We start from the raw sequence: 16,463 nt of genomic DNA on the forward strand, positions 1-16,463 counted from the left end.
CGCATCTTTGAAGTCTTGGCTCTTAGAGTCCGGGCGTCTTGCTGCAGCAGCCTTATGCTACGGGAAGGCCTCAGTTGGATCCAGCAATTGCTCTGCGCTCAGGAGCTTCCGCCGGCAGAGGCGGAGCAGGCTGAGCGGCTGGAAGCTGTGATCGCTTACGGAGCGGACGCCCTCTATGATCTGGGCAAATGTTCAGGCGAAGGCGATGGCTTCAGCGGTGTCTGCCCGGAGGCTCCTCTGGCTACGCAATTGGTCGGCCGATTCGTCTTCCAAAGCCCGGCTAGGCAAGTTGCCCTTCAAAGGTAAGATGCTTTTTGGGGAGGACCTTGAGAAGCTTATGGACTCCTTGGCTATCAACAAGGTCCATAAACTTCTGGAGGACCGTCCTAAACCTACCCGGTCTTACGCGCCCTCTCGTTCTCGCTTCAGGGGTCAGCGTCGTTACGCTCTGCGTGGGCGGGGTGGTTCTTCGAGGGGTTCTTCTCGTGCTCAGTCCTGGTCACAGTCCTTTCGTGGGCTGCGGCCCTTTGCGAGGGCCAGCCCGCGCGTGCCACCCCTAAGCCTGTCACGCAATGAAGTTCAGTTGACTCACTCCTCTGTCCCTTACCTCGGCAGTCGCCTCTCCCTGTTCTTCGAGGAGTGGGTCAAAATCACGTCGGATCAGTGGGTCCTCGACATTATCAGAGACGGGTATGCCTTCGAGATTGTTCGCGACCTGCTGGATCTTTTTCTTTTCTTGCCCTGCGGACGGTCCAAGAGGGTCGCGGTGGAACAAACTCTTTCCTGGCTCTGAGCGCGGTGGTCCCAGTCCTGGAGAGGGAGCTTGGCACCGGCCAGTATTCTATTTACTTCACCGTTCCCAAAAAGGACGGGTCCTTTCGCCCGATACTGGACCTCAAGAGGGTCAATCGGGCCCTCAAAATTCCTCACTTCCGCATGGAAACCCTGCGAGCGGTCATAGCGGCGGTTCGTCCTGGAGAGTTCCTCGCTTCGCTCGATCTCGCAGAGGCGTTCTTCCATATTCCCATTCACTGCGACTACCAGAAGTACCTTCGCTTCCACATTCTCAATCAGGATTTCCAGTTTCGGGTGCTCCCTTTCGTCCTCGCGACGGCGCCTCGCATCTTCACAAAGGTCATGGTGGTGGTTGCGGCGGCGCTGCGCTGGGAAGGGATTCTGGTCCATCCCTATCTGGACGACTGGCTCATCCGGGCCAAGTCGGCGGCTTCTTGCCAACAGGCAGTGGATCACGTTTTATCTCTCCTCGCGTCTCTCGGGTGGATAGTGAACTTCTCCAAGAGCAATCTTCAGCCCTCCCAGGAGTTAGAGTTCCTGGGAGCCCACTTCGACACCCGAATAGGCAAGGTTTTCCTTCCGCGTGCACGCGCTCTCAAGCTAATCGAGCAAATCCAGAACCTGGTTGCCTTATCTTCCCCGACGGCCTGGGATTATCTGCAGGTCTTGGGATCCATGGCTTCCACCATAGACCTCGTCCCCTGGGCCTTTGCTCATATGTGTCCGTTACAGAAAGCTTTGCTCTCCCGCTGGCAGCCGGTGTCGGAACAGTTCCACATAGTTCTCCCGCTCTCGGACTCTACCGTCGCAGAGTTGCAGTGGTGGCTATCGCTTCCTCATCTCCTTCAAGGGATGCCTCTCGAAGCGCCACAGTGGACAATAGTGACCACGGATGCCAGTCTGTCGGGCTGGGGTGCGGTTTGTCTCTCCCAGTCCACCCAGGGAACCTGGTCCCCGACTCAGTCTCACTGGCACATCAATCGGTTGGAGACCCTGGCGGTACGCCTGGCCCTTCAGGAGTTCCTCCCCCTGCTTCGCGGCAAGGCGGTAAGTCCTCTCCGACAACTCTACCATGATGGCCTACATCAATCACCAAGGGGGCACTCGCAGTCCCCTGGTGGCCCTGGAAGCCAAATATCTCTTCACCTGGGCGGAACGACATCTGCAGTGCCTGGCGGCCTCCCACATTGCAGGCAAGGAGAATGTCCAGGCTGACTTCCTCAGCCGACAATCGCTCGATCCGGGGGAGTGGGAACTCTCGGATGCGGCTATGGCTCTGATAGTGGACAGGTGGGGTCCTCCCCACCTGGACCTCATGGTGACTCTGCGCAATTCCAAGGCCACTTGGTTCTTCAGCCGCTGGAGGGAGCACGGAGCAGAGGGCATGGATGCTCTGGCCCTGTCTTGGCCAGCGAACGTCCTACTGTACGTGTTCCCCCCCCCGTGGCCCCTGGTGGGAAAAGTTCTCCACCGAATCGAACTCCACCGCGGACCGGTGATTCTGGTAGCGCCCGAGTGGCTGCAAAGACCGTGGTTCGCAGATCTCGTCAACCTGGCGACAGACGGCCCCCTGCGTCTCGGTCATCTTCCTCGTCTCCTTTGACAGGGACCTGTATTTTTCGACCAGGCCGATCGCTTCTGTCTAGTGGCTTGGCTTTTGAACGGCGACGCCTGAGGCATAAGGGATATAAGGAGGAAGTCATCTCCACCTTACTGCGGGCCCGGAAACAGTCAACTTCCCTGGCCTACGTGCGCATCTGGAAGGTTTTCGAGTCTGTCTGTGCGGAGTCTGATATCCCAGCGTGCTCCGCCTCGGTCTCTGTGGTTCTCTCTTTACTTCAGAAGGGTCTCTCCAAGGGCCTCTCCTTCAGTTCTCTGCGCATACAGGTCTCTGCGTTCGGTTTCTCTCCTAGGTTGGGTGGAAGGTCATTCCCTTGCGGGTCATCCGGACGTGATTCGGTTCTTGAAGGGCGTCAAACATCTCTGCCCTCCCTCTCGTGCCACGTGCCCGTCGTGGAGTCTCAATCTGGTCCTTCGTGCTCTCTGTGCGGCTCCGTTGGAGCCTCTTCGCCGCGCTACGCTTAAGGACCTCACCCTTAAAACTGTCTTTCTGGTTTCTATCTCTTCCGCTCGGCGGATCTCCGAGATTCAGGCTTTGTCCTGTCGGGAGCCCTTCTTGCGTTTTTCTGATTCAGGGGTCTCTCTCAAGACGGTTCCTTATTTCTTGCCTAAAGTTGGGTCCACTTTCCACTTCAACCAGTCGGTAGAACTCCCTGCGTTTTCTCCTGAGGAGGTTGCGGGTCCGGCTGGGGGCGATCTCCGTTGTCTAGATGTCAAACGAGCCCTGCTTCGCTATCTTCAGGTTACCAATGACTTTCGTGTTTCGGACCATCTCTTCGTCCTTTGGAGTGGTCCCAACCTTAGTAAACGGCTTCTAAGACCACGATTGCGCGGTGGTTGAAGGAAGCCATATCCTCGGCTTACCTTTGTTAAGGTCGGCCGGTTCCTGAGGGCCTGAAGGCTCATTCTCTGCGCTCTAAGGCTACTTCTTGGGCGGAGAGTCAATCTGTCTCTCCGCAGGAGATTTGCAGGGCTGCCACTTGGACGTCCTTGCATACCTTTGCTCGGCACTACCGTCTGGATGTGCACGCCCCAGTTTTCTGTTCCTTTGGGCGACAAGTGCTTTGAGCGGGGACTATCTCGGTCCCACCCGGTTTAGGGAAGCTTTGGTACATCCCACTGTCTGGACTGATCCGGGTGCGTACAGGGAAAGGAAAATTAGTTCTTACCTGTTAATTTTCGTTCCTGTAGTACCACGGATCAGTCCAGATGCCATTCCCTGTCTGTCTTTTCTGTCTCCTCTCGAAGCTTGTTTCTTACAGGTCTGCAGATTCTCTTCCTTCTTATGTGATGCACAAATACTGAGCAATTACACCGGAAGCCTTGGTCGGTTTTTTTCATACCAAGTATATGCAAGAGGGTATAGGTATACCCCGTTGGTCTTATTGTTCTATAGTTTGCTCCTTTGAGCTTTATGGTTACTTGCTTGAGCCTATTTGGGTTTTGTTGTTTTCTGCTTTGATAATGGTTATACTGAAGGGTTACAGTATAGGCCTCTGTCCTCATATAGGATATCCTTTCAGTTTTAGTCTGTCTCCACCTGCTGGAAAGGAGGCTAAACCCACTGTCTGGACTGATCCGTGGTACTACAGGAACGAAAATTAACAGGTAAGAACTATTTTCCTTTAAGATCATTTCGCAAGTAATATAGTGAGAATCTAGGCTTTTGTTACAGCACCAAGGTTCCTCTAACTCAGAGGTTGATATTTAAGAACATAAGAACATGCCATACTGGGTCAGACCAAGGGTCCATCAAGCCCAGCACCCTGTTTCCAACAGTGGCCAATCCAGGCCATAAGAACCTGGCACGTACCCAAACAATTAAGTCTATCCATGCTAATGTTGCTAGTATAGCAGTGGCTATTCTCTAAGTCAACTTAATCAATAGCAGGTAATGGACTTCTCCTCCAAGAACTTAATCCAATCCTTTTTTATACACAGCTGCACTATAACTGCACTAACCACATCCTCTGGCAACAAATTCCAGAGTTTAATTTTTCCCGTCAATTTCAGGGCTGAATTAGCCATGCTGTCTGAATTAGCCATGCTGCGTCGCGACCAGTCAGGCAGAGTTTTTTCAGTTAGTACAGAGTTTTGAACTCTGTGCGGCTGCACGGTGAGGTTCCTTCGCGATTGCCTTGTTACCTCAGTCTTTTTTTTCTGCGAGCAGTCTGCATGCGGGGTTTTTTCTCTCATCTCTCTGAAGAAATGTTTCGATTTTTTTTTTTCCGAATTTTTTTTCATTTTTTCTTATTGGCAGTGATGGCTCCTAAGCCATCAGGATTTAAGTACTGTCAGTGTGGTAAAATTATGTCCATAACACATGGACATAATTACTGCTATATATGCCTGGGACCGGAGCACGACCAAGTCTCATGCCAAGACTGTGGTTGTATGTCCCACCGGGGCCAAAGGCAACGCACAGAAAAAATCGCGTGTTTAAAGTCATCGTCCACACAGTCTTCACCGGGACCGAAGAAGACACCAATTAAGAGATCTGCTTCGTTGGAGGGCACCTCGGTCAGGTCTGTTATACCACCAGGGCCGGTAAAGGCATATATAGCAGGCCTCAACTCCTTTTCTACAAAAGACCCTCATGAGCCGCTCGGGTTACAAGGCTCTGTACCTGCTCGTTCCGCTCCTCGATGCCAAAAAAGTCAGAGCATGAAAAATCCAAACGAATGAAGCATTCGGGGATCGGCACACAACACATCTGCGCAGGGGTGCGCGCAAAACGCATCGGCGCACAGATCGGCGCATCTAAGCGCACCACACCAGATCGAAGCTCTCAAACCAACCTCGAACTCTGCATATGACACCAGTCTCAATGCAGTTTACACTGCACAGTCAAAAACACCTTAAAAGGACACAAAAAATGAAACATATAAGGCCATCAAATCCTTGTGAGACAGATTCGACCAAGATGTGGAGCTAGTCTCTGACCATGACTCAGGACATCTCTAACAATCATTCATTTAGCGAGGGTGCTGAATCTGATGGGTCTTCATTTAGTAGACCACAATCCCCTCGTCTTCCACATAAGTCATGCCTGCCTCCTCAAGGCTTGATCATAGCAGCTCTGCCTCCAGGACCAAATCCATCTCCAGAACCTTCACAACCTCAACATCTCGCATCTAAAGCGATGTTACAAATTACACAGGCATTAAATACTTTTTTTCCAAGATCTGGAGTCTGCACATCCTCAGCCTCCACTTGCACCTTCTCAACCTTCGCCATCTGCATCACCGACTCCTCTCCTTCCGTCTCAGCCGACAGCACCATCTCCAGTCCCAGATCGACCAGGTTTCTTCAGACTCTCAATGGATATCGTCACCTGGTTCATCCCCCGGATTCCCATCTGACCCTCCAGAAGATCTCCCGGAACCTTATTCTCCTTCTGAAGACCTGTCCTATGCAAAATTCATCAAGAAAGTAGGTTCTCTTTTAAATATCGAGACGGGAAAGATCTCTGATCCTAGGTTGGAGGTTCTAGGAATACTGAAAATATTTGAAATGTCTCCAGAGCCAACAGCTCTGCCACCACATGCCGTGCTGGATGCAGTTCTTCGTAAAACATGGGAGAAACCTTTTACCACCACATCCGCATCGAGGAAAACGGGCTTAAAGTAGCGTATGCGTAATTTCACAATTTACGATTCCACACAACTCAATAGTAGTGGAATCTGCACTATCAAAGGCAAAAAGGACAAAACTTCATGCCAATTCACCACCAGGAAAGGACCATAAGTATATGGATGACTTCGGTCGTAAGGTGTACCATTCGTCCATGCTAGCAACAAAAATTCAACACAATCAATTTTATGTAATCCAGTATTTATTTGAATGTCTTCAGAGCTTACGTCCTTATGTTTAGCCTCTGATAACACCCTACCACAACCATTTACAGACATGGGAAGAAGGTCTTCGCCATCTACTTCAGACTGTATATGAGTCATTTGAGGTCTTTCCGCAAGATCTTCGGCTATGCCTATAGCAGCACGACGAATGGCGTGGTTGAGAGCAAGCGCAATAAGAGAGGATGTTCACGATACGTTAGTGGACATATACTGTGTCTAGGAGACAATCTATTTGGTGATAAATTTGGGGAAACTGCTACCCTTCTAAAAGAACAGAGTACCGCTGTACTGTCACTAACATCTCCAACGGACCCCCATACCTCGTCCAGAAAATTTTACTCTTCATTCAGAAAGAAATCCTATTCAAGGGCACCCTTTAAACCATACAATACCTATCGAGCACAGAATTATTCCCTCCAAAGATACTAATCTCAGACTCGTCAATCCCGTGAATGACCTCGTCAACAACGACCACAAAAGCAAGCACCAGCCAGCTTTTCAAAAACAGACTTCATCTTTTTGAGCTATCCCGAGCCACCTCCACCACCATATATAGGAGGTCGCCTTCAACGATTTTATGCCAATAGGGAGGCGATTACCTCAGATTGTGGGTGCTGAATATCATAAGAGAGGTGCTATCAAATAAATTTTATAACACTCCTATGCCTCCCTCATGTCCCCTCCCCCTAAAATACATCAACCCACTCACTGTATCTTCAAGAACAGTTACAAAATCTACAAATCCAGAAATCCATTCAAATAATTCCAATGTCACAGGAAAATCAGGGATTCTACTCCCACTATTTTCTCATTCCAAAAAGGTCCGGAGGTCTTCGACCCATCTTAGACTTACGGAACCTAAACAAACACACTCAAAAATAAAAATTCAAGATGACTTCTCTCAAAAGCATCCTTCCCCTCCTACAACCCAACGACTGGCTATGTTCCATAGACTTGAAGGATGTGTACTCCCATATACCCATGCACCCTTCTTCCTGGCAATACCTTTGCTTTCAAGCTCAGAGCAGCCACTATCAATACAGGGTTCTACCCGTTGGCCTGTCTTCAGCCCCAAGAGTATTCACAAAATGTTTAGCAGTGGTGGTGGCTCACCTCAGACAATTGGCGATCCAGATTTTTCCCTATCTGGACGACTGGCTTTTAGTAGCCTCGGATCAGGCTACTCTACGAACTCACACGTTCCAAACAACCAACTGTCTTCAGACATTGGGCTTTATAATCAATTACGAAAAGTCCAACCTGCAACTGACCCAAACACTCATCGATACAACACAACAGAGAGCATACCTCCCGCAAGACAGGATTCAAGCTCTATCCTCACTAGCTCGACATCTATACAATCGATTACATGCATCGGCACGTCAAGTCCTCCAGCTACTGGGTCGTATGGCGGCAGCTATTCATGTGGTTCCCTACACGAGACTACACATGCACCGCCTACAATGGGGCCTAAAGAATCAATGGTCTCAATATTTACAACCCCTCTCAACCAGGATACAACTTACCACTCAAATGCGCACTGACATTCAATGGTGGAGAAACACCACCAATCTGACCTCGGGAGCACCTTTCCGGTTACCTCCCCATCAACTCACGCTCACAACAAATGCATCCGGAAGGGGCTGAGGAGCCCATCTGTGCAATCTAAAGATTCAAGGTCTCTGGTCTCCTCAGGAGAGCACACACCAGATCAACCTCCTGGAACGTCGAGCCATTTGGAAAGCACTTCAAACCTTCTCTCCTCAAGTTCAGGGCAAACATTTCATAGTATACACAGACAACTAAGTCACCATGTTCTACATAAACAAGGAAGGAGGGGTCAGGGTCATGGATCCTCTGTCGGGAAACACTTCGGATACTGACGTGGGCAATAGAAAACGACATATCGATACAAGCCACTTACCTCCCAGGTTTAGACAACGTCCCGGCGGATCGCCTTAGAATTTTTCATCCACACGATTGGACTTTAAATCGGGAAGTAGCAACCAGAATCTTTCAACGCTGGGGCAACCCGATAATAGATCTCTTGCCACAGAGAACAACCATCAAACGCAACATTTTGCTCCATTTACCCGGAGCAAACTTCTTCATGCTCCAGATGCCTTTCTCATGCCATGGACGGGTGGCTTGCTCTAAGCTTACCCTCCCATTCTGCTAATATCAAGGACGATTCAAAAATGCATCTGAGACACAGCGGATATGATCCTCATAGCTCCAGCATGGCCAAGGCAGCCATGGTATCCGTATCTCATGCGACTATCCATTCGCCCACCAATTCCACTAGAGAACCATCCATGTCTGTTGACTCAGGAAGGGGGATCCCTCCTTCACCCAATGCATCATTCCCTTCACCTGACAGCTTGGAGGTTGAAAGGCAATTATTAAACCACCCGGGACTGCCATCTCAACTTGACGACATTCTCATTGCATCCAGGAAACCTTCAACCAGACGTAACTATGCAGGAAAGTGGCATCATTACACAGAATGGTGCAAACCGCGACGACTAAACCCTTTCTCATCAACAGTCACGCAACTGCCTTACGCTCTACCTAGCTGGTTTAGCGTCCGCTTCAGTTCGTGTGCATTTTAGCGCCATTGCAGCTTTCCACCACTCTCATAATGGTCTCCCCATTTCCAACCATCCTTTAATCTCCAGATTCATGCGGGTCATGCTACGTCTAAGACCACCGGTGACAAAGCCACCTATACATGGAATCTCAAAATCGTCCTTGAACAACTATTGCTGCCTCTTTTCGAACCACCAGATTCATGCCACATAAAATACTTAACATGGAAAACGATATTCCTGGTGGCCGTCACAGCACGGAGAGAAAGTGAGCTACAAGCCTTGGTTCACTATTCCCCTTATTTAGAATTTTCCATAATAAAGTCACTCTTCGGCCTCATCCTACCTTTCTTCCAGTCAATTATACTGCCAATTATACTTCATGATAATGATCGAGACAGACTTCTACATTCTTTAGACTGTAAAAGAGCGTTGGCTTATTACAAACAAAGGACCCAATCTCAATGCAGACCATCTCAACTGTTCCTCTCCTTTAACCCTAATAATCCAAACCAGCCTGTCTCCAAGAGTACCATTGCTAGTTGGTTGTCCCAATGCATTCAATTCTGCTACAATAAACATTCTCTTGCTTTGAACCAAAACCTATAGCACACCAGATGCGTGCAACAGCAGCATCTGTGGTGCATTTGAGAGAGGTTCCGGTGCTGGACATATGCAAAGTGGCAACCTTGGTCTTCTCTTCAAACCTTCACATCTCACTACTGTATCGAACAGCAAACATCTTCCGATGAAGCTCTGGGTTCGGCAGTCCTGTCAACCCTAAATAATGAATAAGACTGTCTACCTTTTTTGAAGGGTAGTGCCTCAACTCATAAAACATATTAATTGGACACAACCCGGGAGCTTGGGATTCCCAGACAGCATGGCTAATTCAGCCCTGCTATCGACGGGAAAAAGCAAGTTTGCTTACCGTAAACGGTGTTTCCGTAGATAGCAGGATGAATTAGCCATGCGATCATTTCCCACCTCCCTAAACAGTATATGAACACTTACCAAGAAAATTTTTTAACGTACATCTCACTTGGCTACAAAAGACTTAGGTAACAAGGCAATCGCGCGGGAACCTCACCGCGCAGCCGCACAGAGTTCAAAACTCTGTACTAACTGAGAAAACTCCGCCTACTGACCGGTCGCGACGCGATCCCAGACAGCATGGCTAATTCATCCCGCTATCTACGGAAACACCGTTTATGGTAAGCAAACTTGCTTGTGCGTTGAGTGAAAAAGAACTTTCTCCGATTAGTTTTAAATGTGCCACATGCTAACTTCATGGAGTGCACCCTAGTCTTTCTATTATCCAAAAGAGTAAATAACTGATTCACATTAACCCGTTCTAGATATCTCATGATTTTAAACACCTCTATCATATTCCCCCTCAGCCGTCTCTTCTCCAAGCTGAAAAGTCCTAACCTCTTTAGTCTTTCCTCATAGGGGAGCTTTTTGTATAACTTTTCTAGTTACTCAGACAAAACCCTAGATTTAAATAATTCCCCCTGTTCCCAGACTAAATATTTTGTTAATTAATTAATTAATTACCTGGATAAAATTTAGCTGGGTGATCAGAGATGGGGCTATATGTTAGTCAGTGAGTGCTGATATTCAGTGCTATACAGCTAAAGTTAGCCGGGTAAGTCTGGTCAGAAAAATAACTGCATAACTTTAGCTATATATATGCTGTGGAACAATTATCTGGATATCTTTCACTGAATATCCAGATAAAATTATCTGAGCAACTTTCCCATTTACTGACCCACTTAATATCTACCTCTTAAACTCTAGGCAGTTTTAGACAGAAATAGCTTTTACATGGAGTTTTCCACTCCAGTGCTTATATGATTACATAGGGTTCTATGCAGAAAGTCAGGTTGTTGTACAGTGCAGCTAGCAACTGCAGGGTTAGGCTCTTACATTAATAGGTTGTTTCAGCGAGAAACTAGCAGCTGTAGGTTTGGGCTCTCTTTCATCCTATATGTTTATTGTTTAATGTAAAGCCGTATGTTCTTTTGTTCAATACTCTGTTTATTGTTTAATGTAACGCCTTACCGGCGACAGTTTTGTTCTATGGAAACCGACTTGATTTGATATGTATATCGAGAATGTCGGTATATAAAAACCCTAAATAAATAAATAAATAAATAAATATTATGTTCTGTTACACACAGAGATGCCTAATGCAGACTGTTGTTTGCTTTTGTAGGGAGACCATGCTGCAAGCCATACGATTTGTTACACGGGGAGCTGGTACCAAGGTGGATGCAACAATCCGGAAAAATATTATGTCAGCATTGCTGGGCATGTTGGGACATGATGAGGTACTGATGTAAACAATCTTCAAATGATTGACTAAATTTTGCTTTCTGCTTCCAATTTGTAACTCTTATGATTTTAAACACCTCTATCATATTCCCCCTCAGCCGTCTCTTCTCCAAACTGAACAGTCCTAACCTCTTCAGTCTTTCCTCATAGGGGAGCTGTTCCATCCCCTTTATCATTTGGTCGCCCTTCTCTGTACCTTCTCCATCGCAACTATATCTTTTTTTGAGATGCGGGGACCAGAGTTGTACACAGTATTCAAGATGCGGTCTCACCATGGAGCGATACAGAGGCATTATGACATTTTCCATTTTATTCACCATTCCCTTTCTAATAATTCCCAACATTGTTTGCTTTTTTGACTGTAGCAGCACACTGAACTGACTATTTCAATGTGTTATCCACCATGACACCTAGATCTTTCTTGGGTGGTAGCTCCTAATATGGAACCTAACATTGTGTAACTATAGTATGGGTTATTTTTCCCTATATGCATCACCTTGCACTTATCCACATTAAATTTAATCTGCCATTTGGATGCCCAATTTTCAAGTCTCATAAGGTCTTCCTGCAATTTATCACAATCCGCTTGTGCTTTAACTATTCTGAATAATTTTGTATCATCTGCAGATTTGATGACCTCTCATTGTATTTCTTTCCAGATCATTTATAAATATATTGAAAAGTACGGGTCCCAATACAGAACCCTGAGGCACTCCACTACCCACTCCCCTCCACTGAGAAAATTGTCAGTTTAATCCTGCTCTCTGTTTCCTCTTTTAGCCAGTTTGTAATCTACGAAAGGACATCGTCACCTGTCCCATGACTTTTTACTTTTCCTAGAAGCCTCTCATGATGAACTTTGTCAAATGCCTTCTGAAAATCCAAGTACACTACATCTACCGGTTCACTTTTATCCACATGTTTATTAACTCCTTCAAAAAAGTGAAGCAGATTTGTGAGGCAAGACTTGCCTTGGGTAAAGCCATGCTGACTTTGTTCCATTAAACCATGTCTTTCTATATGTACTGTGATTTTGACATTTAGAACACTTTCCACTATTTTTCCTGGCACTGAAGTCAGGCTAACTGGTCTGTAGTTTCCCGGATCGCCCTATTAAACAATGTACTACAGGAGTCCTTGGAAATCGCATTGCATATCACAGGAGCAATTTAATGATAGGGTATTTAGGGATGTGGGGAGGGGACGAGGCAATTATAACACTGCCTCATGCCTGTGGCGGAGTGCTGGAGCTGGTGTGCATTTTAGTGCTAGATATGTCTGTGGTAGATACAATAACGGTTCATTTTGGGCCTACATGGCCGTTAATGCAACAAAGATGAGGGCATGCTAATACCCGACAGAGGACCCCCTTGCTTGGTAACATGGTGGGGGGCATGTTCAAACATCATTGCTGCCTTGCTAGCTACACAGCAGGTGGCTGAAATTGGGCCAAACCGGGTTGTAACAGAGTCCAGCTCGGATACACTAGATTAGCAGTTTTGTCAATCTGGAAATGTATTAAATAAAACTGTCTGCAGCCTTTTTTCATCCAAAATAATAGTGTGCGTGTTTTCACTGATGTGTTCCATCTAAGTATATGTGTGGGGGAGTGAGAGGCAGGGGGCAAATGCGTTCATTGCTGCTGCCAAGACTAGAAAGTCACATTATGTATGAGCTATAGATTATTCTACTGGGGCACAAAGCAAGAGATATTTGCAGTATAAAGCTTGTAAGGCAAGAAACTTAGCCCATTATTATGAAGTTTACTCATTAGTAATTCAGATCTCAGTGTCTTTAAGGTGAAAGCATGTTTTGCAAACTTTTTTATAAAAAAATAAAAAACAAGGTTTTTATTGGTTTACATTTATTGAGAAACATAGATCTAGAATAATTGAAATTGGTTTTAAATTCCTGGAAACATATAGTAATAGTATTTTTTTGTTTCGATATATTGTTTATCACTGATATGGAATTTTCATTAAAAATACTATTTTAAAAAATAATTATTAGGAGCTGGATCTGTCTGACAGTTTTCAAGTACAGTAATAACTAGAAATCCTAGTGGAAATGCAGGGACTTATGTGATAGGATCTGGCAAGCTGCGGGCTTGACTGGATCAGTGTAGCAGGTTGTTGATGGGGAAGCACTATTGAGAAAGGCCACATAGACCTGGGAGGCAAGATGTTTAGGTAACTGTTGAATATGGAGGCAAGGAAGACACTTGAGACAGCTTTCATCGCAGGCAGGAAGAGAAGGGAAGGGCTGAGCCCTCACGAGGCTCTTCCTTTTATTGTACATTCATACAAAGGCAGATGATGTGTCATTACATGATTGGCTACTTTCCCATAGCAACAGACGAGTCCCTACACTATTGGCTTTGGCTCAGGGGGTGTGCACGGATCATTTCATTGGCTGCTGAAATCTATACCTCCTGACTTTGTCCTGCCTCTGACTAGGGAACACCCAGCCCCTCCCCCAGGAATTCAGGGCTAAGCACAAGCCAGAGAAATACATGATAGTCAGGTATCCTTTCCTAGGCAGAGACTTAAGCACAAGTGATGCTTTTATTCAGGCAAATGTCAGGGAGAAGGGAAGTTAAGTGTTTAAACCCTGATGAAATGGCTTGCTGGCAAGCGCATATTTCCCACAGGTAACAGCCATGTTTATGGCTGTTTGGATTATTATGGAACCTTGTGGTTGTAAATGATAAAGGAGATGAGAGGTTCTCTTTGTGAACTAAATAGGAGATCTTGCACTGTCAACTGCCCAAGCAGGTGGTGTACAGTAGAAGAAGCTGATAAAAAACTATCTTGAATAAAGAGTGATATCCTACAGGCAGTCATGCTATATGGCGGATAGCTGAAATATATCTGGTATCAGTGTGGCCAGGAATAACTGCTGTTATCTGTTACTATGTTTATATAAGACGCTGTGGTTTAATTAATACTGTTCATGCTTCATGTATTTGTCACTGCTAATCCTTTACAATAGAAATCTATTATAATTTATTTTTTTTTTTAAAGATGTCTCGTATCTCTTTTCTCCATGTTAGGATGCAACTCGTATGGCTTCAGCTGGTTGTCTAGGGGAGTTCTGTGCATTCCTTCCAGATGAAGAGCTCAATGCAGTTCTTCTGCAGCACCTGCTGGGTATGGATACTACATATTTCTAACAATTGCCTTGAATTCAAAAGATTTTCTTTGGTTAAGCTAAACAAATGTATTTTTAGCATGGAAAGCACTTGGACTTTGGTTTCAGATTCTCAGATCAAAACACAATTTGTGATTTTGCTAAATTATGTTTGGAATACTGTATTTTTAAAGACACTCTGCTCAAATTGCTGTAACATTTAATTTATTTTAAAATATTTATATTCTGCCTAGAATGGCCACCTGTGCTAAGCAAATTACAGAATAAATGAAAATGTTCAACAAAAACAATAAAATCAAGTGGAGTGGAACAGGTAAACGCAAATTGGTCGTTTACTCTTTCAAAAAATACACAAACTAGGGAACATTCAAATGAAGTTACTAGGTGATACATTTAAGACACAATATTTTTTTACTCAACACATAATTAAACTCTGGAATTCGTTGCCGGAGGATGTTGTGAAAGATGTTAGTGTAGCTGGGTTTAAAAAAGGTTTGGACAAGTTCCTGGAAACAGAGTCCATAAACCATTATTCCTGAACATACCCAGATCAGTCCAGACCAGTGGGTTGTGCATTCCTACCAGCAGATGGCGTCAAAAAACATAGAACTTTGAGCACTGCTACTTAACGAGAGTGCACCTGCAGCCCCTCAGTATTTTTCAGACTCCAGCAGATGGTAGAGTTCCAAACCTGCAGTCTGTTAGTCAGTTTAATAAAAAAAAAAAAAAGTTAGGGAAAGTTTTTTTTTCCTAGGATAGGCTAGTTTGCAGTTAGTTGTGTAGCTTCCTGAGGTTTAGGCACCTTCGTGGGCCATCACTCAGTTGAAGCTGGGCGTCTGGGGGGGGGTGGATACCCCTGCCTGTGTCTCACCCGCATCACTGCCAGTGTCTTGATAGCCAGGGGCTCCTGGTTTCCTCGAGCACTGAGGAGGCTCCTCTCACTCCTTCCTCAGACTCCAACTCTCTCAGGTTAGAAAGAAAGCAAGGAAGAAGCCTTTCAAGGTAGGAGGAGTTCATTTGGGGGACGGGCCGTGCCGTTTAGTCGGCAGGCCAGCTGGAGTGGTGAACTTAACCCCGCGGGTCCTCACAACGGCCCGGGGCTTCGGGTAGGTCGGGGGGGGGGGGGGTGTAGCCCTTCGCGTGTGAGGCCTTGTTTTTATATTTGTGCCGGCAGCTCTCCTCAGCAATTTTACGCCAGCAGGGAGTTTTTCTATTTTTAGCTCCTGCAGTCGCGCAAAGGTTTTCTGACTGGAATTTTTTCTCACTGGTACCCTGGCCTAAGTTGGGAACCTGCCGCGCGTTTGGGGCGTCAGGGCAGGCCATAAATGCTAGTTCCCTATATTCTCTCTGTTCTTCAGGGCAGGAGGGAACTTCCTCGGGGAGAGCAGCAAGCAGGCAAGGGCGCCGGTCCTCCTCTGTGGGGGAGGGTAACTCGCGGCGGCTGCCGAGGGAGGAGGCCCCTCCCATTCTTTCTCCGGTGAACCAAATTCCTGCATTTGGGATGACTCTGGGCCACTAGACCCTCCTGCAGGAGGTGGTGTTGATTCAGGGGAGTTTTGCCCTGAGTTTGTACTCCTGCTGCATCAGGTGTTCCTGGATAAGAAACAGGAGGTCCTGAAGAGAGCAGTGCAGCCAGACCCTTGGTGGAACCTCCACCAAAGCGGATACCCACGGGATCCCCGGACTGCCATCACCTTGCAGGGGCTCACCAAGGGGCTCAAGGTGGGGATAGGTTGCCAGCCCTACTCAGGTATATCTCAGACCCTGGGGCGGATCAAGATCTGGGACTCACCCAGGATATGGGTGATGTGATACAGGACGACCAGGACCAGTATGACCTCCCACCCTCGGAAGACGACTATCCCAGCGTAGTGTGCTTGTTTAAGCGAGAGGAGCTCCGACCTCTTATTCCCCAGATCTTGAAGATCCTGGGGATCAAAGTTTCACAGGAGGAATCAGACAGCAAAGGTGTCAACCCGGTCCTGGATGGGATTCGGGGTCCGATGACTTCCTTCCCATTACTTAAGAAGGTCCTGAAGCTAGTGACCCGGGAGTGGGACTCGCCGGATGCGGTTTTAAAAGTGGGAAGAGCCATGGCAAAGCTTTACCCGCTATC

General features: G+C 46.8%; 1 protein-coding gene across 1 annotated transcript in view; it reads left to right on the forward strand.

The window, feature by feature from the left end:
- GCN1 (GCN1 activator of EIF2AK4) overlaps positions 1-16,463 on the forward strand; it is a 433,190-nt gene that overhangs the window by 372,320 nt on the left and 44,407 nt on the right. Inside the window, 2 exon segments of the mRNA XM_029571925.1 lie at positions 11,079-11,193; positions 14,250-14,346. Of these exon segments, the coding sequence (XP_029427785.1) occupies positions 11,079-11,193; positions 14,250-14,346 (212 nt within the window).

Source organism: Rhinatrema bivittatum, chromosome 11 (assembly GCF_901001135.1).
Source record: "Rhinatrema bivittatum chromosome 11, aRhiBiv1.1, whole genome shotgun sequence".
NCBI classification, from domain to species: Eukaryota; Metazoa; Chordata; class Amphibia; order Gymnophiona; family Rhinatrematidae; genus Rhinatrema; species Rhinatrema bivittatum.